Here is a 26,633-nt window from a genome sequence, read left to right as displayed (position 1 = left end):
TAAAAAATACAGGATTTAAAAAAAAATTCGACCTTTTTTGATGGTATCTTATCAGTCTGTCATCATCAGTACTATCACCTGTTTTCGTTTTTGCTAGCATTCTGGTTACACCCTGTATAAAAAGGGCGAGAGACAAGTTTCACACAAAATTAAACGCAAAATTCCTGTGTGACTAGTGCTTTATAGGCACTAAATTTTGAATCGAGCATATATATGCTTGATATTTGTATTGGATAATATTATCCAATACAAATATCAAGTAATCATACGACATAAGGAATCGGGTATTGAAAAGAGAGCGTACAGCTGCGTCTCATCTGGACTCCTGCTTTGGTTCACTTGTTTGGCGATGTTGGTTAACTCTTGGAGGGCTTCTTCTAGAATGTTCTGGCGTTTGAAATACCTGGAAAGGAAATAATATAGGTTTAATGATGACGATGATGATGACGCAGACGTTGGAAGACCCTCCAGACGACGTCAAACGAGTCTCAGGGAGCCGCTGGATTCAAGCGGCGCAAATCAAATCAATCTTATTTGCTTAAATGCAGGTTCAGTTAATTAATTTCAATGTTATTAAGATGATCGCAGTCGGGGTTTAGTTTTCAACTTTATCTTGTTGATATGAAGTATTATATATGTACATACATATCACAGACGGGCTGGAACGCGTGTTGGAGGTAGGGCACGTCGATGGGCACGCTGAGGTTGGCCGCTAGTGCACGCACGCAACCCGCCTCGCACGCTAGCGCCAGTACATTCACACGCACTCTGCTTAGTACTGGCAGGAGACCTAGGTTCACTAGGATTGAGGTCATTTGGTTGTTTATCTGTGGGGAAAAAACAAATCACATCACACTAATATTATAAAGGCGAAAGTTTGTATGTGTGTGTGTGTGTGTGTGTGTGTATGTTTGTTACTTCTTCACGCAAAAACTACTGAACGGATTGGGCTGAAATTTAGAATGAAGATAGATTATATCCTGGATTAGCACATAGGCTACTTTTTATCCCGGAAAATCGAAGAGTTCCCACGGGATTTCGAAAAACCTAAATCCACGCGGGCGAAGTCGCGGGCATCGGCTAGTTTGGATAATAATTTTGTCATTTTTTTAAAGACAAATAATTTCTCCTGAGGGCCAAAGATAATCCCGCCACAAAAAATTTTGCTTAGGTACTTACTATAGGTACTTAGGGTATTGCTTAATTTTTACAAACATATGTGAATTAGTGGAAAAATTGTGAAGAACTCAAACTTACTTGAACTTCACATTGTCTTTTGCTGCTTTTGGTGATCCTTTCGCTCGCGGTGATGAAGGTGACTGCTATGGTCGGACTGTTCGACTTCTCACCCTCGGGCCAACTCGTGGTTCGAGTGCCTGTAAGGAAAAATATTTGTGACTAGCTGTTGATGGCTGTGACTAGTTGATGTCTGTGACTAGTTGCTGCCTTTGACTGGTTGATGTCTGTGACTAGTTGACGCCTGTGAATAGTTGATGCCTGTGACTACTAATTGATGCCTATGACTAGTTGATGCCTGTGACTAGTTGATGCCTGAGAATAGTTGATGCTTGTGACTTGTTGATGCCTGTGACTAGCTCATGGCCGTGACTAGTTTATGTAGTCAGGACTTTACATTTTATGAGATTAGAAATCAAACACTCACAGGTTATACTTATAAAATTAAATGGAAACTTACCACACTCCGGGTTCCTAATGATATCAGGGCTCATTTTCTGTTTTATGAACTCAATCACTTCTGTTGCATACACTTTGAATTCGCGCACTCTGGAATAGACAACAAAAAGTCTGCTAAGATTCTTACTGGCTCTACTCTGCATTCCGAATTGATAGAGTCCTGACATGTTGTAACTGTAGTTCTTCTTCATCATCATCACGACCAACCCATCGCCGGCACACTATTGAGCACAAGCCATAATCTGCCACGCTAACCAAGAGCGGATTGGCAGACTTGACACACCTTTGAGAATATTATAAAGTACTCTCAGGCATGCAGGTTTCCTGGGGATGTTTTTCTTCAGGTTTAGTTACTTTAGGTTTCAGTTTACCTACTGCTACAGGCATAAGGCATAACTGAGTAGGTTCCTGCAGAAGTGGAGCGGTGCGGGAGGGGTGTGATGTCTGACGCGAGAGTTCAATAAACAACTCTGCCCTTCATATTGAAATCGCGGCACTTGCCAAATAACGGTTAAGAGAAATGGAGTCCCAAGGGGCTTTCCGACACAACAAAAAATATTTTTCAGGAAAATTTTCATTGGAAGTATGTTTTTGCTAAGGATTTTGGCAGTACTTGCATGAAAATTTTAGATGTGCTAAGGAAAAGTGCAGTTCCTCCGAGCCGTTATTTTGCAAGTGCTACGTTTTGAATATGAAGAGCAGATTACTGTCACGCTCTGAGCCTCCTCAGTTATGCGCTATACCTATACTAACCTAACCTAAGACTTCTTACTTCAAAAACTTGGAACGCTCACCTATTCCCCTCCCAGCAAGACACAAGCACATAAAGGCTGTCATGCACCAGGACCATAGGAGACTTCGTCAGATCATGTGCATCCGACGGGTTGGCAGACCAACATAAAGCTGAATGCCCACTGGCCCAGAGTTCGCGAGCGATCCGCGCGCGTTTCACTTCCGAACCGTCGCGAACGGCTTTGCTGCCGTTGCATACGCAAACGCAGATTGTGTTGCTCTGTTTTGAAAAAAATGAATGTTTGAAATTGAAAAAAAAAAAGATTCCGACGAATTGAGAACTTCCTCCTATTTTTGAAGTCGGTTAGTGATGAATTTGTTTCTAAATTTAAAATGTCTGTCACGCTTCTAAATTCATGCTAATATTCTAAATGCGAAAGTGTATCTGTCTGTCTGTCAGCTAACTTTTCAGGGCTCAACAGTTTAACCGATTTTGATGAAATTTGGCACAGAGCTAGCTTGCACCCTAGCTTACAGTAATCGGGGAAGGACACTTCTCCGACTACTACTTACAACTTTTTATCTTGGAAAATCAAAAAGATTCCACGGGATTCCGTTAACCGATATCGTTTAACCGATTTATATGAAAGGTATAGAGGTAGCTTGCGTCCGGAAACTGACATAGGCGACTTTTTATCCCGGAAAAGCAAAGCGTTCTCACGGGATTTTTAAGAAACCTCAATCTGCGCGGACGAAGCCGCGGGTATCATCTAGTATAGGTACATAATATACACAAATTTCGTAACGAGTTACAAAAATGGTTTAAAGCTGACAAGTTTGACTGCCCCCATTTCTTTATTTTTTATGGACCAGATTTTTACAATACAATATGAACAAATCAGTGTATCAGTATTTACAATTGGGCAGAGTGCATTTCGGCCCAACACTCTGATCCAACGTTTACTTTAGAAAGTCTTACCTCACTATTTTTAATAACAGGTGGTATTTCGATCTCCATGTTTTTCAAGATGGCAGCCATCCTCTCGAGAGACATGGAGAAACCGACAGACGTGCATTTTAATTCTCCATTATTGTGGTCCTTTTCTACTCGGGCGACTTTCCAGAACTCTTCCACTAAGTTGTCATACCTGAATTATTAATTGATGTATTACATTTTTGAAAGGGAAGGATAGATTTTCTGTCCGAAAAAGATAAAGCCCAGTTTTCATGTAAGCGGAGCGGAGATGAGATAATTATGTTGGCCAATCAGATTTTCAAAAGACGACGTGATTTTTTTTCTCGTCATTTATTAAAAATCTGTTGGACATTTCGGAAAAATTGGATCAATTATCAACAATCTCATTTTTTAAATAAAAAATAGCGAGCAAACGAGCAGGCAGGTCACCTGGTGTTAAGTGATTACCGCCGCCCATGAACATTTGCACTAATTCGCAGCACCAGAGAACCGCCGATACGTTTGTCAATTGTTGTGATTGGCTGATTTTATGGTATTTTTGTTGCAATTGCAACAATGCATTGTAGCCAATAGTGGGCGAGTATCAACCGATCAGAGGATATTATCAAACTGTAGCTGTCAAACCACGGTTGGGCAGCTGATTTGATGAGGTCGACTGAACACATTTCTTTGCTCCGCTTAGGTGGAAACCAGTGCTTAGCTAAGTTCCTGCCACCAAACTAAGATTTCTTTTTTACCAATTTTACTAAAAAATACCTGCCACCAGCTGCGATCAGGTCCCTGGAGCGATGCTTAGTGGTGGGCCGATGTTCGTGTCTCACTACGGATATTTGCCAGAACACTCCGCAGTGTTGCGTTGCGTTGTACGCGAAAAAGGGAGCCACCGTAATTGGCACCTGAAAACACCGTTTTTTGTTACTAGTTAGCCCGCCCCGGGTTTGATATTGGCTGCTTATGATTCCGAAAGAGTTCTCAGATTTGCCATTGTAGTTTAAACACTGTGTTAAACAAGATTTATCAAGTCGTGGTTAGTATACAATTGACAAGTTTCTTAATGACAAGGTTGGTCCGTAAACAATTTTGGACTCACTTTGACACAAGTTTAAAGAATCCATTACAATTATGCTCTTGAAAAAGCATATAAGCGTCCTGCAGTTTGCTCCAGCAATGCGCGGGAGTTCAATTACTTTTATACATGGCATAATACTGTATATCAAATCTCTGAAAAGAGCAACCGCCGAGTTTCTTGCTAGTTCTACTCGGCAGGAAAAGCATTTCGAACCAGTGGGAGATACAATTGACGATTCAAACATACTTGTAAAAGTTTAATTGAATAAAAATATTTTGAATTTAAATTTGTTGCATGGAAACAGTTGTCTTCTCAAACATAACTGAAGTTTCTAGACCTAGGCTGTTTTCTTAGCTGGTAGGGTGATATACCAGTCAGTCTGATAAAATACTAGATGGTGCATTCGACTTCTTCAGCTTGATTTAGGTTTTTAAAATTGCAGAAACTCTTTTCAAAAAACAGTTAAAATGATGGGCCGTGTAAAGGCAGTCAGACCAGCCAGGCAGCCCGAAAACACCAAAATAAAAAATACCAGAACGTCATAACACTATAGAAGATACTCACATCACACCCCAAGGCCACGGCATGGCTGCATACAGCCTCCAACTGTCTAATCGCGCGTTCTAGTGTAGATCCCCACTTGTTCCTACCCATTGAACCCACTAACTCCCGCACTTGCTTGATAGGCACGTCAGCTTCCATCAAACGCAGCATGTTAGTTATGTCTTTATTCGTAACGCATAGTGTTGTGAGGTGAGTTTGTAGTTGTAGACTTGTTATCCGACCTAAAACATTTTTTATCCACACTAATTTCTCAAAATCAAGACCTCCATATCGTGGTTTGATATGGATTAGAAGTTTTTGCACTCTGTATCAGAGCATGAACCACCGAATTATTAGGAAAGAGCAACCGCCGAGTTTCTTGCCGGTTCTTCTTGATAGGTACAGCATTTCAAACCAGTGGTAAATTATTTTGACGATTCAAAAGCACTTGTAAAAGTTTACTTGAATAACAATATATTTTATTTTATTCTATTATCAAGAAAGAAAAACTGGTCAAGTGCGAGTCAAACACGCATACGAAGGATTCCGTACCAAAATAGAGTCAAGAATAATTTTTTCTTCTCTTCTTCTTTCTAATTTATGTGGCGGTCGTTTTGAAATTTTTATTATTTGTTATAGCGGCATTTGAAATTTTCGAGAATTATTGTCAAATTAAATATTCATATCAAATATTCCAATCTTGTCAAATTTAACGCCACCAAAACGCAAGCGTGTTTATTCACCGCGAAACGGAGTTCATTCCCACTTACTCCGACTTTCCGAAGTATACCCGTTCCGATTACCGGTAGTGTTGAACTTCTAGGAATCAACATTTCGTCCAATCTCAACTTTGGACAATGCATCGAATCCAAGGCAAAAACAGCTGGCAAGAAACTTGGCATCCTCAACAAAGTCAAGCGGTACTTCACGCCGGAACAGCTTCTCACCCTGTACCAAGCTCAAGTTCGATCGTGCATGGAGTACTGCAGCCATTTATGGGATGGCTCTGCCAAGTACCAGCTCGAAGCATTGGATTCGGTGGATCGCCGAGCTAGAAGACTCATTGGTGACGAAGCACTGATGAATACTAAACTCCAAAGTTTAGAACATCGGCGTAAAGTTGCCAGTCTATCGGTATTCTACAGGATATATTTCGGAGAGTGTGCACAAGAACTCTTTGACCTGGTTCCTCCTTCACCTTTCTACCATCGTACTGCCAGGCATCGTCAAAGTCTGCATCCGTACGTAGTCGAAATTCCTCGAACACGTACGAAACGATTTGCTTCCTCTTTCCTAATTCGAACCGCTAGGATATGGAACGCCCTTCCGGCGTCAGTTTTCCCTTCCACCTATAATATGGGTACCTTCAAGTCAAGAGTGAATAGGCACCTTCTAGGCAAGCGCGCTCCATCTTAGGCTGCATCATCACTTGCTAGCAGGTCTGATTGCAGCCAAGCGCTAGTCTATACAATTTAAAAAAAAAAAAAAAAAAAAAGAAAATTTCATCCATCTATCTATCTATCTATCTATCTATCTATCTATCTATCTATTATTCATGAGATACAACCCGCTGATATACAGACAGAGGCCTAGTAATAGGGTCTCGTTGTTGGCACCTTTCGGGTACGGAACCGTAAAAAACCTTCTCTGGATTTTTTTTTCTCTCTCTTCTGGCTTTTACAAAGATTAGCCAATGTCAAGGTTATAGTTATTAGTAACAAGTTAGTTAAACTATTCAAGTATGGACCCCGTCTGTGCCGGCGCTCGCCGACATACGCACGGTACCCCCTAGAGCGCTTTCCAGTCAGTTTTAACAAAAAAAACACTCCAAAAAGACAGAGCACGCTCGCCAGCTAACACCAACACAGACGAAGTCCTCTGGAATTTATGGCGGGCAAAGTCGATCTTGTCAAGAGACCGTATGTGACCAACTGAGATTATAAATAACTAGCGACCCGCCCCGGCTTCGCACGGGTGGACATTTATTTTTTCTATTTTCCGGGATAAAATATAGCCTATACGGATTCGGAAGAATCCCTCTAAGTAATGGTAAAAGAAATTTTGAAATCGGTCCAGTAGTTTTTGAGCCTATTCAATACAAACATACAAAAATACAAAGGTTTCCTCTTTATAATATTAGTATAGATTGAGAAGTATAACAGAATTTGTAAAAAATAAAAATATCTTTTGATAGGTATGAAATTGACATCATATAAAATTTACTGTTGGGTTGCTAAGTCCAGTCAAAAAACAACATTGGTCAGGGTCTCGACTACGTACTGACCTAAGCTAACATCCACTAGAACAGGGTATATAACAGCGTGTTTGTCTTGAGGGACCCCACAGGACAGGAGCAGTGTTTTCAGGAGATCCGTATGATTTAGCTGTATCATCACTTTGAGGGAACTCTCCATGGCCGCTCGGCTCGCGACTACCAGGAGCTCAGCGTCGGGCCAGAGGGTTTCTACAACAATTATTTACATTAATAGGATTCTACAGTGATTGTGCTCAGTGAAATGATAATGGTGATGACGATGAAGATTAACTAACTAACTAACTAACTAAGACTAAGATTAACTAACTAAGTTAAGTTAAGACTAACTTAGGACTAAGACGATATATAGTATGTATTATTGATGCTGACGATGATGCTGCTAGAGACGATAAAAATTATGACGTAGGCCATAATTTTCATGTTGGTGAAGAAATGATGACGTAATGCTAACTTAGGTATGATAATGGAGTTTAAAATTATTTAGAAACTAGCTGTGCCCGCGACTTCGTTCGCGTGGAATAGCTCTCAGCGCGCTTTATATAGCCACGGACGCTCAGGCGCGAGGCGTGTAGTACGTACTCTGTACGTAATTGACATAACTTTTTTATTTATGAACCGATTGACATGAAATAAACACTAAATGTTAAGTGAAGCTTACTACAATATATTAGTGAAAACCGTATCTAAATCGAATAAGCCGTTTCTGATATTAGCGTGCACAAACACACATACAAACAGACAAAAAAAAATTAATTACAATTTCGGGTTCTGCATCGATATAATAACAACCCCTGCTACTTTTTTTTTATATATTTCCATTGTACAGACACCACTTTTCTACAATTTTATTATATGTAATAGATTTCCTTGAGTGTGGGTAAACACTATCATAAAAAAAAATTAGAAAATAGGTAGTAGAAAAGCAATATGTCATTTCTCGTTCAAAGAGCTACATAATGGAGCTACTGATAATGACAAAAAAATTATGACAGTGAAAACTATATTACTGAACTTTGACGATAGTGAATGAAGTGATTTCAAATATTATAATGATAGAAAATAATATTTATAACTATAGCAATTTGCATTGATGATGATGTTTTTTTTTATTCAGATACAAGTTAGCCTTTGACTGCAATCTCACCTGGTGGTAAGTGATGATGCAGTCTAAGATGGAAGCGGGCTAACTTGGAAGAGCTATGGCAGTTTTTATTAAACCTACACCCCTTTGGTTGCTACACGGCATTGTACCGTTGCTTGACGACACTGCTTTGCCAGTAGGGTGGTAACGAGCCACGGCCGAAGCCTCCCACTAGACATGTTGAACATGACAGACACAGTCCTATGAAATGACACATGACTATGATGATACATAATAAACAATTACCTGTCTTTGGTGTTACGATATCGAACGCACATTCGATCATTTCCCGCGGATGGAAGCGTTTCAACGTTTCTCTGTACACACGATCGACTAAATAGCGACGCATGTATTTGGTCCCCGAATACGCAATGTGTCTAGAACAATGAAAACTATTTTCAATAATTATAAATGCGAAAGTGTGTCTGTCTGCTAGCTTTTCATGGCCCGTTTTACCGATTTTGATGATGCACAGCGTTAGCTTACATCTTGGGGAAGGATATAGGCTACTTTATATCCCGGAAAATCAAAGAGTTTCCACGGGATTCTTAAAGGCCCATCTGTTTAACCAATTTATATGAAAATTGGCATAAAGGTAAAATCACACACACAGAAAGTTGACTTATTTATAAATTCTTAGACAACCAACTGAGCAATAATTTTGACTGATTCACAAGTGTAAATTAAAAATGTATAACACCCCCAACAAGTGAAGGTTACAGTAACTAGAAAAGAGCTGATAACTTTCAAACGACTTAACCGATTTTGTTGGATTATAGCTAAGAACACTCTCGATCAAGCCACGTTTCAAACAAAAAAAACTAAATTAAAATCAGTTCATTCGTTTAGGAGCTACGATACCACAGACAGATACACAGGTACACACGTCAAACTTATAACACCCCTCTTTTTGGGTCGGGGGTTAAAATGACAAAATGAGATTGAGATTGTTTGGCAATTCAGAGCAAGGCTAGTAAATCACTACTAAAATCCATGAAGCTAAATAAAATAGCAAAATGAAATAGTTCATACCTCGCAAATGGTAACCTTAGGTCATGGGGTAGATGGCACACTGAACCAGTTGACGTCATAACTCTAACCGCATTGGGGTATTGATCCCATCGTTTGGTGCGCGGAATCATTAGTGGTGGGGTGAACTCTGTTGCTCCGTGACTTTGGAATACCTTGAACAAGAATTCAAAATTCAAAATATTTTTATTCAGTACAAGTACTTTTGAATCGTCAAAAGTACGACTGGTTCGGTATATTGGTTGATATCCGATTTGTGAGTCGTCATGGCCGACGAATCTGCTTTTTATACTCTATCCACGGAGAGAAGTTTGTATAGGGCTCTCTCTGTTACGTAATCCCATACAAATGACAAAGACGAAAAACTCCGTGGGTGTTTTGAGTCACCAACCAATCACAAACGAAACTTTTTTTTTAAAGAATATTAGCCACTTTAATCATGACTAACATTCCCCTTTCCTCTCCAACTAAGCGTAAAGCTTGTACTAGGAGTGGGTACGACAAATAGTGCAACGGATGGGGTTTGAACCGCCGACCTTCCGGGTTTCAGTCCGCTCCTATAACCGTTGAGCTATTGAGGCTTATGATTTAACTTTGTTTTCTAATTGAATTTCGCATGTTTTTGAAAAGGTGTTATAAACTTCAAATACAAGATAAAAAGTACCAGGAGATAATGACAGAAGATAACTCTTACCAACCTTAATAACCACATCTTTTAAAGCAGCGAGGACGTCCATAGGTTTGGTCTTCATACCGCTATGGTACAGGAAATCCTCAGCAGGGGACGGCTTCTGCTCTAAACATGCTGTGACCAGCCGCTGGTAATTCCTGGACCCTCGCTCGCTAAGAGTGTGAGATAAGACCCCAGAAAACGTGCCCTCTGGGACTGCTCGAGGTACATGTTTTGATGCCAAAAGTTCTGCGCTTGTTGGGCGTAAACTTGGATCATGGTCTAATAGCCATCTGGGAATAAAATACATAGATGGAACTTTTTCAATTCAAACGTCTTTTTAGAACAAGTGTAAATTAAAAATTTTCAACACCCCCGACCAGTGAAGGTTACAGTAACTAGAAAAGAGCTAGATCTTGACAGCTTGACATTTGTCGATTGACACTTGAATATTATGAACCTAATGGTTATCTAACCTTCTTTTCTACAAGAAAACTAGAAAAGAGCTGATAACTTTTAAACGGCTGAACCATTTTTTTTGGATTATAGCTAAGAACACTCTTGATCAAGCCACCTTTCAAACAAAAAAACTAAATTAAAATCGGTTCATTCGTTTAGGCGCTACGATGCCACAGACAGATACACAGACATACAGATAAACAGATACACACGTCAAACTTATAACACCCCTCTTTTTGGGTCGGGGTTTAAAAAACAGATTGACAAAGCATTTTGAGGTCTTTATTTTATTTTAAAACAACAACAAAGAAACTTGTTCAGTAATAACATGGGTACTGTGGTGTGGTTTAGTAATTACTAAGGAGTAAGGAGGGTTAGAACAAAAATAAAAACCTATAAGGTATTTTTTTAGCAAAAACAAGCGCAATAGAGATTAACAGATTTAGATCTGCCGATTTAGTTTAGTTTGGAGATTTTGTATAACTGAGTTTTCCACTACATCTAAAGATTTCCGTCTCCAATTGAGACTTGACTTTTTTGGAGAATTCAGAGTGCAATTGCGGGTTCCTTTTCGAATTAGATAGGCTTTTATGGAGAATTCAAAGCGAAATTGTGGATTTTACAAGTTTGCCAAATTAAAGTTATTGTTAAAACAACTTACCTGATAACGTGTATTTGTTTGGAATTCTCTTCCCTCTGAAAATCCTTTGGTATCACAATCTCTTTCTTCCTCAAATTAGTAAGCACAGAAATTCTTTCGGTGCCAGTGTCAAATGGAGAATGAAACATCTCGAACAAAATGATGCCTAGAGAGTAGATGTCGACTTTTTGGTTGTATATCCCTTTGATGGCAGATTGTTGGAGTTCTGGTGCAACGTATAGGGTTGTGCCAACCTGCAAATGATATTATTCTTTATTTATTTGCATTCATGTTTTACATTAATTTTACTGATCTTGAAAGTCTAGGTTTATGGGGCGCATCCATGGGGCCATAGGGATTATATTCACATAATAGACACAAATAATTTTATAAAAAAATTTTCACTGACAAAGGATACAATGTACTTGCCCCTTAGTTATAAGAAACAAATAGCTACCTTGGTAGCTTGTAATATACAAGACACAGCTATTTTTAGCTTGAGTTCTTTTGAAAACGGTACATGTTGTACTAATAATATAGACCTAATTAGTAATACTACTAATTCCAGTTTTTTTACGTTGGATAAAAACTATTATAATAGTTTGGATACAAATAGTTGCATGGACACTACTGTAAACAGTAATAAGATTTTAAACTAAGTAGTGCGACAACAGATAAGCTATGTAAAATCAATCTTGTACACCAAAATATTCAGGGCTTATCTGGCAAAGAACATGAGATAGAACTATTTATTAAAAAATTTGATATTGACATCTTATGCCTCACTGAGCATTGGCTCAATAGTTATCAATTAATAGTAAATTTAAAACATTATCAATTGTCAAGTGCGTTCTCTAGAAAGAAAGCTATACGCGGAGGGTCTTTAATATTAACCCGCAACAATATCAATTATAAAGAACGGAAAGACATTGTTAATCTTTCATTGGAACGCACTATTGAGCTGTCCTGTGTTGAGCTGGAGCGCTATATTGTCGTCTGCGTGTACCGACCCCCCTCAGGTGACTTTGTTCTGTTTGAGGACGTCATGGAAGAGGCCTTGAGGCGGATATGTAGGTCATCAAAAAAGATATTAGTTTGTGGAGACTTCAATATTGATATTTTGCTTCACACTTCTTTTACTGACAGATTACTCAATTTATTTAAAAGCTTTAATTTACAGAAAATTTTCAATGAACCAACACGGATAACTGCAAATTCAGCCACTTGTATAGATAACATTTTCTGTGACTGTAAGATTGTCGCAAAATCGATCATGACGAATCTAAGATCCGATCACTGTGGACAAATGATATCTGTTCCCAGTGATAATCAAGACATAACAAAGTTAATAAAGTATAGGCCAGTAACCACTAAAAAGGTAAAGCAGTTCAAACTAAAGGTTTTAACTGCTTTACCTAAACTTGACTTTACTCAGGGTGGTCCGGATGAACACTATAATGCTTTTTTTGATCTCATAAACTCTCAATTTAATTCTACCTTTAAAATTGTAGAAAAAAAACTGTTTAAAAATCTTAAATTTAGTGACTGGGCTACTGTTGGCATCTATAAAAGTAGAAATAAGTTGTTCGACTTGTATGCAGAAAAACAATATAACTACACTCCCACATTTGTTGAATATGTAAAAAATTATTCAAAATTATTCAAAAAGGTTTGCATACAAGCAAAGTCACTCTGCATAAAGCAAAAAATTATTAATTCTGATAATAAAATTAAAGCAGCTTGGGATATCATCACGGATGAAACTGGGAAACAAAAAGTGCATAACAATAAATTGGAGCTAAAAATTAATAACCGTATTATTGACTCCAATATTGAAATTGCAAATACATTTGAGAATTTTTTCCAGAACATTCCAGTCATCACTACTAGTTCCCTTAGCTCTTCACCAACAGAAGCCTATGATCTTCTCAGGGCCAATGTCACTGAATGCGGTGTGTTGTTTAGGTTTGAATACGTTACTCCATATGACATTGTTAAAGTGTTCAAATCTTTACAAAGCAAAAAAACCGGAGATCTGTGGGGAATATCAGTAAAAATAATTAACAATATTATTGATATTATTGCACCATATCTAGCCTTAATTTTTAATGAGTCTGTGGATACAGGCGCTTTTCCAGATCTCATGAAATGTAGTAAATTGATACCTCTTTTTAAATCGGGTAGCAAAAGTGACCCAAACAATTACAGGCCAATTTCAATTTTGCCAACACTGAGCAAGATATTTGAGAAAATCATGCTCAACCAACTGCTTCAGCATTTCAATTTAAATAAGCTACTCCATTCTGAACAGTATGGCTTCACTAAAGGTCGATCAACAACCGACGCGGCCGCAATGCTGTTAAAGCATATATTCAATGCGTGGGAGGGGTCACAGAATGCCATTGGTATTTTCTGTGATTTATCCAGGGCATTTGATTGCGTTAAGCACGAGACTCTTTTAGTTAAATTGAGCCACTATGGAATCAAAGACACTGCGCTTGGTCTCATTGCGTCCTATCTTAGTGATCATATTCAAACAGTATGTGTGAATGATGTGAAGTCATCCGGATCAGCCTCACTAATGGGTGTTCCTCAAGGCTCTATTCTAGGTCCTTTCATGTTCTTAGTATACATAAACGATTTACCATATGTAGTCCAAAATATTTGCGATATCGTACTATTTGCTGACGATACGTCTTTGATTTTTAAAGTCGATAGAAATAAGGACAATTTTGACGATATAAATGGTGCCATATCTCAGGTAACTCACTGGTTTACTGTAAATAATCTACTTTTAAATGCAAAAAAAACTAAGTGTATTGAATTCGCACTGCCCAATACTAACAACACAAGTAACATTAATTTAATGATAAATAATGATATTTTGAAAATAGAAGAGACTACTACATTTTTGGGGATAACCTTAGATGCGAAGCTGCAATGGGGCACCCATATATCAACTCTTGCTGGCAAACTAAGCTCTGCTGCTTACGCGGTTAGAAAGATTCGACAATTAACTGACGTGGAGACCGCAAAGATAGTATATTTTGCTTATTTTCATAGTATTATGTCTTATGGAATCTTAATATGGGGTAGAGCGGCAGATATTGGGAGAATTTTTGTATTACAAAAAAGGGCAATACGCGCAATTTATAACTTAAAACCACGCGATTCACTTCGACAAAAATTTAAGGAAATAGGTATCCTTACCGTAGCCTCTCAATATATTTACAACAACATAATTTTTGTAAGACAAAATATTCTTAGTTACAAGAAGGTTGGCGATCTACACAACAGGCTGACTAGACACCGTAACAGGCTTGCGACTCCTACGCTCCGTCTCAGGAAGGTCCAAAAGTCATTTGTGGGAATGGGTATAATCTTCTATAACAAAATTCCTCAGTCAATTTTGGACTTGCCTTTACACAGGTTCAAAAAATCTATTAAAAATATGCTCCTGAGAAAAGCATATTATACTATCGAAGATTATGTAAATGATAAAAAAGCGTGGATTTGAACTTCGATTCGCTCCAGCAATGCGCAGGACTTCAATTGCTTGTATACATGGCATAATATTGTATATCAAATCATTGAAAAGAGCAACCGCCGAGTTTCTTGCTGGTTCTTCTCGGTAGGAAAGGCATTCCGAACCAGTGGTAGATGCTTTTGACGATTCGAAAGAACTTGTAAAAGTCTAATTGAATAAAAACATTTTGAATTTTGAATTTTTTTTTTGCATCTCAGATCCAAATACGGCCTGTTAGAATATGTATACCAATCAAGTTCTTCAAAAAAAGCGTCAATAGGCACTTTCTGGGCAAGCGTGGAGCGCCTTAGGCTGCAACATGTTTGGTGTCATTGCATTTTTTTTTAAATCTGGGTTATACCCATAGACATACGAATTTTCGCTTCATGGTTATACCACACACTCTGATACCGAATGCTTGGGGGTCTTTTAGCATAAGTAAACAAGTAGTAGAGGCGCCGGGATAACTTATATTTAGGTATACCTAGTGATGTGTGACACAACTTGTAAATAAACGTTTTTTGAAGTGAAAACTTATTTAAGCACCATAACACAAACTAAGGGTCAATTTTTAATAGTCCCTATTGATTGCCAATTTTTTTTTCTTGCGCAGTTTCATGACAAGAACTCCTCCTCTCCTCTATAAAAAAAAAAGTAAAAAGCTTACCTACCTTTCCCGTTAAAAGCCCGTCGCCATCTTCCTGTGATTGAATATCTAAAATCAAAAAAATATTCTCAAATAATCATAAAATATTTTTTGTATTTCCTCAACATGCTTTGATATCATTTTTTATTTATTCAAGTAACTTTCAGAACTGATTTGCATACTGATTGATATGCGTTCAAATATTTTAAATAATTTAAAATGTCTTACCTTCAACTTGAAGATCACTGAATACTTTGGTAGCAAGACCAAAGTCACCTATCTTGACGTGGTCGTTTGAATCCAAAAATATGTTGACCGGCTTCAAATCTCTATGGATCATACCTTTTTGGTGCACATGGGCTAACCCTGTGAAAACGTCACAAATACGAGAACTGTTAAAACGTCAAATTTATTTCTTAGATAAATATTATTGGGCGATTGAAAAACCGGCTTTACCCCATCAAAAGGTTAACAAATGCAAAAATAAGTCTCAAATCAGACGCTGTAACACCCCTAAAATAATACGTTTTGGCATACTGTGGTGAAACCGACTGATAATTAGAGTAATTGACTACAAATACATGTCAAACACCAAATTTTTAGCTTATTATAGAATAGAATAGATTTTTATTCAAATAGACTTTTACAAGTGCTTTTGAATCGTCAAATAACTTACCACTGGTTCGGAATGCCGTTCCTACTGAGAAGAACCAGCAAGAAACTCGGCGGTTGTTCTTTTCAATTCTTCAATTATAAGCCTTTATCCATACTAAAGTTATAAATGTGAAAGTTTTTTGTCTTCATTTTACCTTTTTGCGCCTCAACCATCGAACCAATCTTTCGAAATATGTCACAGAACTTAGGTATACATCCGGGAGACGGACAAAAAACTTATTTGTTAGTTAAACACCACAACTCTAGAACTCACCTTCCAAAATCTCCCTAAAAAGCCTCCAAGCTCTAACATTTTCCTGATACAACCCATTATCGATAGCTTGCCTCAAAGTGTTCTTCTCACAAAACTCCATTTGTATGTACAGAACTTGTTTCGACATTGGCGATTGTATCGTGGTCTCTTCAGATGGTAAGGTTTCCGAATGTTGTGAGTTAATTTCGAATTCTATTTCACTGCTTGATTCTTCTTCTTGCCTGAAATTTTATTCATCAAAGATTTTTTTCATAATGGGCGGTAAAAAGATGATTACTGATTTATTAATATACAATTTTTATTTATAATTAACTGATGCCCGCGACTTCGTTCCTGTGGATATAGATTTTTAAATATCCCGTGGGAACTCATTGATTTTCCGGGATAAAAAGTAGCCTATGTGTTAATCCAGCCTATAATCTCCATTGCCAGCTAAATCCATTCAGTAGTTTTTGCGTGAAAGAGTAACATACATCAAGACATCCATCCATCCATACAAACTTTCGCGTTTACAATATTAGCGGGATTGTTGTGCACAATTTCTAAACTAAAATGACGGATCAAAAATAGTTATCCCTTTCATAATGCTTCCTGCAGAAGGGGATAGCACTAAAAGACCTGCCAATTCAGTTTAAAGATAGTAATACAACAGAATTAGCCATACTGATTTCAAAAGAAAATTTCTCGAAATCATTATGTGACATACATTTTGGCATAACAAGGTCCAATCGCAGATGAGTATCCTGAAGTTAGCTGTTCCTAATTAAAAATAACATCATTGACCAAGTTTAGTCAGAGGTACAACTAAGAAATCTCATAGTGATTTTAAAATACCTATTCAACAAGGTATCACTCAAGGTAAACCAAAAATGTTTTTGACTTTTTTCTGACTGAATATTTTTTTCAAAATTTTTGAACATGACATCTACACTCACTTCATCATATTGAACCAGGGTTCATCGTCATCGTCAGAATCCTCTTCAGTGTCGGATGATTCATCTCTCACTTGCACCGGACCGCCTGACATTGACCATGTTAGGTTCAACTGAAATATGAAGTATGCCTTAAAAATTAGTTACTAGGTTCAACTTTCACGACCACGTTGGAATTTGCATTGTATTGTCATACCTAACTACGTTTTTAGGGTTCCGTAACTCAAAAGGAAAAACGGAACCCTTATAGGATCACTTTGTTGTCTGTCTGTCTGTCTGTCTGTCCGTCTCTCCGTCCGTCCGTCGTGACTGTAGGGTATGGGAGGTAGGTAGGTCTTATAGCACAAGTAAAGGAATAAATCCAAAAATCGTGAATTTGTGGTTACATTATTTAAAAAAAATTGTTTCAATTTTCAAAGTAAAATAATTATACCAAATGGGGTATCATATGAAAGGGCATTGTACATTCTAAAACAGATTTTTATTTATTGTCACGCATAATAGTTTTCGATTTATCGTGCAAAATGTCGGAAAAATACCCAAGTATCATTACCCTCGGAGAGCGAATCTGACTCGCACTTGGCCGGTTCTTTTTTTCTTTCTGTCCTACTTAAAAATACCTAAGTACGGAATCCTCGGTGCGCGAGTCTAACTCGCACTTGGCCGGTTTTATACTTTAAACACGACAAGTCCAAAAACTTACCTTAACATCTTGCCCAAGCTTTGCAACGACCTCAAGTAAACTGTCCCCTTTATTCTTTACCGGGGCGTTAACAACACTGCTTTCTTTCACCTCCCCTCCTTCCTCAGTCTCCGTTATCGTCTCAATCCAAGCATTGTAGTACCTCACCACATTCTCATGGTTCAAACGCGACAAGAGTTTGACCTCTCGTGTGATTTTCTTATTCAGTTCCACACTTTTAGGGTTCAGTTTGATGTGCTTGATCGCGTAGAAACCGCCGTCGAGTTTGTTCTTCACCTAAAATTTCAGTCTACGCGATAATTTCGATATAGTTTCATATAACATTGTGAGCAGTTATCAATATTTAATGGGTTATGAATTAAAAAAAAAAGCTGTGATAGCCTAGTGGTTAAAACGACTCCTAATCGGAAGTCGGGGGTTCGATCCCGGGCACTTGCTTTGACGGTGAAGGAAAACGCGAAGAAACCAGTCTGAGAGTTCTCTATGTTCTCAAAGGAGTGTGAAGTCTGCAATCCGCATTGGACCAGCGTGGCAAACTACGGCCTAAGCCCTTCTCACTCTGAGAAGAGACCCGTGCTCAATAGTGGGCCGGCAATGGGTTGATCACATATGAATTCTAAAAGGAATTTGCCTAATATTGCTGCAACTATTACCACAGTTTACCGATCATACACTGCGGGAATCACTATTAATGATGGATGCCGCTCGTCATGTTTATTTTTAAACATTACAAAACAGCACCCCACACAAAAAAAAAAAAAACAAAAAAAAAACTTTTGTGTAGTTACTCTCCCATTTACTTGATAATGGTTTTACTGGATTGGTTTGTTGAACTGTACGATAGCTAAACTATGACACAAAATATGACTGATAATATAACTTACCATTTACAAACAAAAAACTACGTACAATGCATAGGGCTTACCTTCAAGACATCACCAAAAGCACCTTTTCCGATCCAATTTAGGACTTCGAATTCGATATTAAGGCGTGAATGGCCGTTGACTAACGCGCTGAAATCGCGTATCTTCTTTGAACCATCTTCATCCTAAAAATATAAACTCATACTGAAAGTCAACCAATCATCCTAACCCATTGTAACCACCCTATCAACCCATCTTTTTTCACCGAGAGCATTGTGACAAGGAGGTCCTCTCGGTGGTTGATTCATACGCTTTTGGTCATTTCAAAAAATGGAAATGGTTGTTTTCTGGATCAACCAATTTTTCTGTAACTTGCATATAAGCTTTACGTTAGCCCTACAATTAATAAATAGATAAGCCATCAGACTCGGCTTTATGCACTTTGCAATATGTCTATTCTCGTCTGAATAATTGTTGTAATAGGGTGCAAAAAAATACAGGTGACAAGTGTAAATTAAAAATTTATGACACCCCCAACAAGTGAAGGTTACAGTAACTAGAAAAGAGCTGATAGCTTCCAAACGGCTGAACCGATTTTCTTGGATTAGAGCAAAGAACACTCTCGATCAAGCCACCTTTCAAACAAAAAAAAAAAAACTAAATTAAAATCGGTTCATTAGCTTAGGAGCTACGATGCCACAGACAGATACACATATACACACGTCAAACTTATAGCACCCCTTTTTGGATCAGGGGTTAAAAAGTAGATAATTTATTCTTCGAATGCAGGTGAAATAATAGTTACTCCAGTACTTTATACATACAGGGGTTAATGGTATGAAGAATATAGTCATTTAGATCCCAAGGAATGGCTACATGATATAGAAAAGCGCCGCATTGGCAAAAGTAGTATTTTGAATTTTTTTACCTCAGATTCAGTGTCAGGATCCACTTTTTCTTTACCATTAGGTAAATCTGTCGGAGAAGCGTCTAGTAAAAACCCGTGTTCGACTAACTGGTCTGCCGACCATTGGTAATGTTCGTCTTCTGTTAAACACCTAAAGGAAAAAAAGTTTTCTGATGTGTAGTCTGCTTAAATTAATTTTTAAGCCTACTTTAAATCTTGAGGTCTCTATTTAAGTTAAGAATAAAACGTTACGCGTTAAAATACTGTGGGAACTCTCTATTTTTCCGGATAAAAAGTAGTCTATATCATTCTCCAGGTCTTTAACTACATCCATACAAAAAATCACGTCGATCCTTTGCTTCATTACAACGTGATTGAAGGACAAACCAATAAACCGACAAATAAACACACTTTTGCTTTTATAATATGGTTAGTGATATTGGAACGCATGAAATAAATAAAGAACTAAATGGTAAGTCTAAATAAAACCGTCCAAGTAAAAATAAAACTGAGGTATACCTTGAGAAGAAGTCTTTAGCTGAGCCAGGCAAATCAGGCGGTATTTCATACCCCGATTCCTCCGTAAGAATCGAGAGTAAAAGCTGGGCCGCTGCGTAGATGTCATGCGCTTTTGTCTGTCTAAATACAGATAGGTTATTTATTTCAAATAAATTAGATTTAATTAGTAAGTACATACTAAAAAACCGGCCAAGTGTGAGTCAGACTCGCGCACTGAGGGTTCCATACTCGGGTATTTTCTCCAACATTTTGCACGACAAATTATTATGCATAAAAATAAATAAAAATCTGCTTTAGAATGTACGGGTAAAGCCCTTTCACATGATACCCAACTTGGTAAGCTATCTTACTTTGAAAATTGAAAAACATTTTTTTTGTGATGCAACCATAAATTCTCTATTTTCAGATAAACGTGAATCTAGGTCATATATTATATTATAGGTTTTCTTGACAGACACGACGGACGGACGGGCACACAGACAGACAGACATACAACAAAGTGATCTGAACTTACCGATCACAATAATTTTCTTCCTCCATCATCTCTGCCAATCTGACATCCAGGGCTGCACCGACCAATTTAACTTTGCCACTGTCTTCCAAAAACACTGTCTCACTCCTAACATCCCTATGCAACACATTAACACTATGCAATTCCTTCAACGCACTAAAAACACCTAACCCTACATGCCGAACTAATTTCAACCTTTCTAACTTGTCCCCAAAGTTCGATTTCTCTTGTAAATACTTTAGGGATGTCCCTAATATAAAGTCTCGGAAAATGTACACATTTTGTCGACCCGTCCGTTTTGATTCCGTATACGTTTCCATGGCAACGTATGGCACTAGGGATGCGTGTTTTAATCGACACATGGATTTCAGATCTTGTTGGAGGGCGGTTAGCTGTCGATTTCGAGTTTGAAAGTCTGACGCGATAGTGAGGTACCACTTTTTGGCAATAATTCTTTCTCCGTCGTCGTCTATCGCTAGGAATGTTGTGGAGCCGTTTGATGAGTGTCCTGGAAGATACAAAAAAGGTCAACAGCTGATTCATCTTATATGGTTTGAGCTTCGTATATATATTCACTTTTGCTGTTCAATTTGCAGCTCATATAGTAGTATATTGGAAGAAAGCTAGATAATGCCCTTTGACGAAATGGAGCATTTGTACACTGACAAGCTGGCTGGCTGTCTGGTAGTGGTGGTTATGTCTGGTGGGATGCTTCGGCCGTGGCTAGTTATCACCCTATCGGCAAGGCCATGCCTCCGAGCAATTTAGCGGTCCGGTAATATATCGTGTAGTAAAAACTGCCATACCCCTTCCAGGTTAACCCGCTTCCATCTTAGACTGTATCATCACTTACCACCAGGTGAGATTGCCAATCAAGGGCTAACTTATATCTGAAAAAAAAAATGGTATGCCTTTTAAGGCATATGTATCTCCATCATTAACTAATAAATGGGTGTACTAAAAATAAACTCACCTATGCAGTTCCCAATGTAGACTTTCTTGTTATTCTTCTGTGTGTAGCGCAACACCTTTGCCCCTTTAATGTTGCATGTACAAGGAACTGTACCAGTGCTCTTTTTGGAGATCTTTTTTGTTGGCAACATTCTATCATCGGCGTAACTAAGGAAAATAAAACGTTCGTTAGTTCTCGGATTGCTAACTTCAACAGACAGTTAAGGCTCAATGCACACCAACAGAATAAAGTGGAGTTTAGGCGCAGTTTCTTTTTTTATAACATCTACAACATTTACTGCGCGGATTGCGCGTCTTTTGATTCTCCTCTATATATTATGTAAAAGTACATAAAGCCGAGTTTAATGGATTATTAAAAAAAGTTCCCACCACCTCACTCTTTCTGTATGCATTAGCCATTAGTGTCTTTGCATATGACAACCTATGAAGCTGTGAATGGGAATTAAAATTGAAGATTATTATAGACCACTGCATGTTTTGTGGGGTTTTAAATTTTTGGTTTTGTCTTGTTAATTATTTAATTAAAAGAAAACTTACTATAACAGTTTGGGTGCATCACCCTCACCATTCCTATGTTCACTATTCATGTCTGAACTGCATGAACTGTCTACACTACCACGCATCGCATTTTGGCAACGTTGAATCTCATCTTTCATTTTTTGGAGCTAAAAAAATTGGTAACATGCATTAATTATAATACAAGTGTAAATTAAAAATTTTCAACACCCCCGACAAGTGAAGGTTACAGTAACTAGAAAAGAGCTGATAACTTTCAAACGGCTGAACCGATTTTCTTGGACTATTCCGCGCCTACGATCCAAAGTATCTGAGTTTTCCAAAACATCATTTTCAAATAAATAATTATGTATCTAGGCAACGTCCATCTTGACAGCGTGACATTTGTCAATTGACACTTGAATATTATGAACCTAAGGGTTATCTAAACTTCTTTTCTACAAGAAAACTAGAAAAGAGCTGATAACTTTTAAACGGCTGAACCAATTTTTTTGGATTATAGCTAACACTCTCGATCAAGCCACCTTTCAAACAAAAAAAAGTAAATTAAAATCGGTTCATTCGTTTAGGCGCTACGATGCCACAGACAGATACACAGATACACAGATACACAGACACACAGATACACACGTCAAACTTATAACACCCCTCTTTTTGGGTCGGGGGTTAAAAACTACTGTGGACCATACATTTTTCAAGAAATATTGATAACGATAAATGTAGAAGACTTAATTTGATCTTACTCAATATTATAAATGTGAGAGTCACCTTTTAACAGTCCATCCACTAAAACGATTCCAGCTTCAATAGCTTCCATCCTGGAGATTGATATGGGATACTTTTGTTATGGAAAATCAAAGAATTTCCACAGGATTTTTAAATGCGGAACCCCAAAAAACGTGAATACACGCGAATAAAGTCGCTAGCATCATCTACTTTTAAATACATACCTCCTCATTTTCCTTCACTTGGATGTCATGTTGTTTCAATTTTTCCATTTCATCTTTCTCTCTAACCATTTCTTCATAAAAAGATAATATTGGTTTATTGTGGCTATCCAAAAATTGCTGAAAGAATAGCAGTTTCTTCATATTAGTCATTATGAAAGAAAACAACCTTTTTTTTTGATTGGTTCTAGAGATTTGAGTACAACCAAATGACTAAGCACCATTTCTAAACACTACTAGTGGGATGATAAATGAAAAAATAATATATTTAGAAATCATAGATAGGCACACTCAAACTACCAACAGATTAAGCCCCACGGACCCGTACGAAGCGATTTGCTTCCTCGTTTCTTATACGCACTGCTAGTATATGGAATTTCTGGCTTCAGTTTAAAGGACATCGCGCTCTACCTTAGGCTGCATCATCTCCTACTTGGTGTGTTTGCAGAAAAACTGACTGACTGATCTATTAACGCACAGATAGACATTGACTAAGTACTTTTGAAAATTCAACCCCTAGGGGTAAAATAGGGGTTTGAAATTTGTGAAATCCATGCGGACGAAGTAGTGGATATAAGCTAGTTATTAAAAAAAAAAATTGCCATTTCCGAATTCGAATTTGCATCCTATTTCAGTTACTTTGGTTTATCTGTGTTTGGATCTGCTCATATCTGATTTGATCACTTTTTTTTTGGTTAAATTCAACTAACTAATTAAAAGTAAAGCCTTAATAGCTCAAGGATTATAGGAACGGACTGAAATCTTAAAGGTCGGCGGTTCGAACCCCACCCGTTGCACTATTGTCGTAACCCACTCCTAGCATAAGCTTAGTTGGAGGGGAAAGGGGAATGTTAGTCATGATTAAAATGGTTAATATTCTTTTTAAAAAAACTTACTTCAGTGTGTTGGGCTAGCTGAAATATCATAACTTCACCGCACAACTGGTCAGCTAATTTTTGCAATTCTTTTAAAAGTTTCTGTGTGTTGTCATCTGAGAGTCCAAAACTTTTGTTTATTAGTATATTTGGAGGTCTGCAAAGTAATATGATGAATAATTATGTTACAAAGTTACCATCAGGGCACACTTGCTGAATTTTATGGAATGGTGAAAAAACTGAGGCTGCAATCTATAGACCGCACTTTGACTCTGCTCAGACTTAAGATACTGTTAAAACGAGACAGCATTATACCGCTGGCATATATCTGTCTCGTTTTAACTGAAACTTAAGTCTAAGCAAAGTCAAAGCATGCTCTATAAATTTCAATCTGAGATCTCATAACATACACACAGTAGCAATACACACATACAATTAAACCAAAACGAAAGATTTATTGCTATTCCTTTCATAATGTTCCCTGTGGAAAAGGATGGCACTAGATTTAGATGTCAATTTAGTTTTGAGACTGTATCGCTTTCCCCTTCTGGGGTCAGTTTCACCCCTTTTAATACCTTACCTAGGTACCTTCAAGTGAAGAGTGAATAGGCATCTTTTAGGCAAACATACTCCATCTTAGCCTGCATCATCACTTACCAGCAGGTCTGATTGCAGCCAAGCACTAGTCTTTAAAAAAAATTTGCATACAACAGAATTGAACACATTGTTAACATTTTTGTAAGCTGGCTTTGATAAATTATTATTTCAAAGTAAAGTATTGTACATACAAAATGACTTCTAACGCACCATTTTAACTCTATGAGTCAACTGTCATGTCGAAAGTATGGTCCAGCTTTAAAATCCATCCATACTAATATTATAAATGCGAAAGTGTGTCTGTCTATCTGTCTGCTACATTTTCAGGGCCCAACTGCTGAACCAATTGTAATGAAATTTGGTACAGACTTGGGGTACATCCCCGGGAAGGACATAGGCTACTTTTTATCCTGGAAAATCAAAGAGTTCCTACAGGATTTAAAAATAACGAAATCCATGCAGGCGAAGCCGCGGGCATCCTCTAGTAAGGATTAAAATTGTACTTCTAACATGACATTTGACACATAAAGTTAAAATGATGTGTGAGAAGTCATTTTTTACACGTTTTAACTTACTTATCTGGATAGTTATGACAGCACTCAAATTGCAAGGTAGCCCCACAATGGATTCCTGCACTAGTATTAGAAGGCTGCAAGGTTAATAGAACATTCAGAGGTCTCCACTCATTCCACACTGGCTTTCTTCGGTTATCTACCACTGCTTCCTCATAGATTGACTGGAAAAACATATTATTGATATTAGTTCAGTTGTATGCAAAGGTTGGTTTTAGAAAAAAGGTACCACATTTTAAGGTTAAACTCATGTCAGTTTGAAAAAAATAGAGACATATTGAATTGATGACAAATAGGTAAATTGACTTCGTCTGTGGTGGTGTTTGCTGGCGTGTTGTGACTTTTTGGAGTGTTTTTTTATTAGAAGTGGACGGTTTTTGCGTTCTGCTGGTGTTTATTGGTGGTGGAACTGACTGGAAAGCGCTCTGAAGGGGTGCTGCGTGTATGTCGGCAGGCGCCGGCACAGACAAAGTCCATACTTGTACATATAGTTTCCCTAACTTGTAAATAACTACAAACTTGACATTGGCTAATCAGTGTAAAGCCAGACGAGAGAAAAAAAAATAGGTAAATTGATCTGTTAACATGTTCAAACTTGTCAGGTATACTTATGTAAATACAGTCTACTTTAATGCAAGTATTTCAATATTTAAAAAAAAAGTAAGTACCTATCCTATGTACTTATTCTAATAATAATTCATCTCATAGTCTGTAAATTATTTAGAAAACTATACAATCCCTGAAAAAACAATTTTCTAGACTTATAGGCATAATTTGTGTTATTGCATATTTTGCCTGTAAAACAAATATGCGATCGAAATTAAAGTGTGGGTAACTAATTACAAAATTTTCTTGTCAATTTACACCCAAATACACAAAACACAGTAAATAAATTAGGTTCTTTTTCAATGTAACAATATGTCATGAAAACTAAATATTTCACCTGTAACGCGACTAGCTCGCTGTCTTGACGCTCTTGGTTAGTTTCGTCACACATTTTAGTAACACTTTAGTCTCACATAATAGAATAATTAATAAGTTAAATTGCTTTTAAATAAATATTTCGATTTCAACCTCAGTTCAGTACCGTACCTACTGTTTTCTTCGCTCTGTAAACGTTAAACGTCAGTGATCAGTCGTCAACGTCAACTTAATTAGTGTTGCCAGATTCGATTTTTTTTAAATCCGTAGGGTAACGGATAGACTAGGTAAATTATAATAGACCTGACTTTGTTATTTGAGATAAAAGATGCTTACAGAATCTATGGAGATACGGTTACTGACTATAAATGCACAAAAGGTCTTTGTGCAAAAAAAGCACGGCACATCAATCAAGAAAAATCAATACTTAGTTACAACAATTTTTTTTTTTAACTATTTTCAATGATAA

At 37.5% G+C, this 26,633-nt stretch overlaps 1 protein-coding gene and 1 long non-coding RNA gene across 3 annotated transcripts; one reads left to right on the top strand and one right to left on the bottom strand.

Annotated features, from left to right (window-relative positions):
- Positions 1 to 242: 242 nt before the first annotated feature.
- Positions 243 to 26,345, bottom strand: LOC123875238 (eIF-2-alpha kinase GCN2). Of its 2 annotated transcripts, XM_045920967.1 has the most exons (28): positions 26,187 to 26,345; positions 25,247 to 25,407; positions 24,096 to 24,231; positions 23,203 to 23,319; positions 22,274 to 22,401; positions 21,738 to 21,883; positions 20,768 to 21,272; positions 20,254 to 20,373; positions 19,756 to 19,885; positions 18,890 to 19,012; positions 17,965 to 18,240; positions 17,265 to 17,374; positions 16,330 to 16,550; positions 15,630 to 15,767; positions 15,427 to 15,470; positions 11,251 to 11,483; positions 10,159 to 10,423; positions 9,464 to 9,615; positions 8,678 to 8,808; positions 7,300 to 7,479; positions 5,037 to 5,257; positions 4,160 to 4,299; positions 3,407 to 3,575; positions 2,490 to 2,707; positions 1,697 to 1,785; positions 1,258 to 1,376; positions 646 to 827; positions 243 to 403 (listed from the first exon to the last, which is right to left on the bottom strand). In XM_045920967.1, the coding sequence occupies exons 1-28, from the start codon at positions 26,238 to 26,240 to the stop codon at positions 256 to 258; spliced, it is 4,656 nt and encodes a 1,551-aa protein (XP_045776923.1). In that variant the 5' UTR covers positions 26,241 to 26,345; the 3' UTR covers positions 243 to 255. The 2 variants fall into 2 exon arrangements, with proteins under 2 accessions (XP_045776923.1, XP_045776924.1); XM_045920968.1 differs by lacking the exons at positions 243 to 403; positions 646 to 827; positions 1,258 to 1,376; positions 1,697 to 1,785; positions 2,490 to 2,707 and having other exon boundaries at positions 3,429 to 3,575; positions 4,164 to 4,299.
- LOC123875241 lies at positions 4,936 to 24,660 on the top strand. Its single transcript, XR_006798106.1, has 3 exons — positions 4,936 to 4,949; positions 20,421 to 20,423; positions 24,527 to 24,660. It is a non-coding gene; the product is annotated as an uncharacterized LOC123875241 (long non-coding RNA).
- Positions 26,346 to 26,633: the final 288 nt, after the last annotated feature.

Source organism: Maniola jurtina, chromosome 19 (genome assembly GCF_905333055.1).
Source record: "Maniola jurtina chromosome 19, ilManJurt1.1, whole genome shotgun sequence".
NCBI lineage: Eukaryota > Metazoa > Arthropoda > Insecta > Lepidoptera > Nymphalidae > Maniola > Maniola jurtina.
This window is presented reverse-complemented; position numbering and strand designations above follow the sequence as displayed.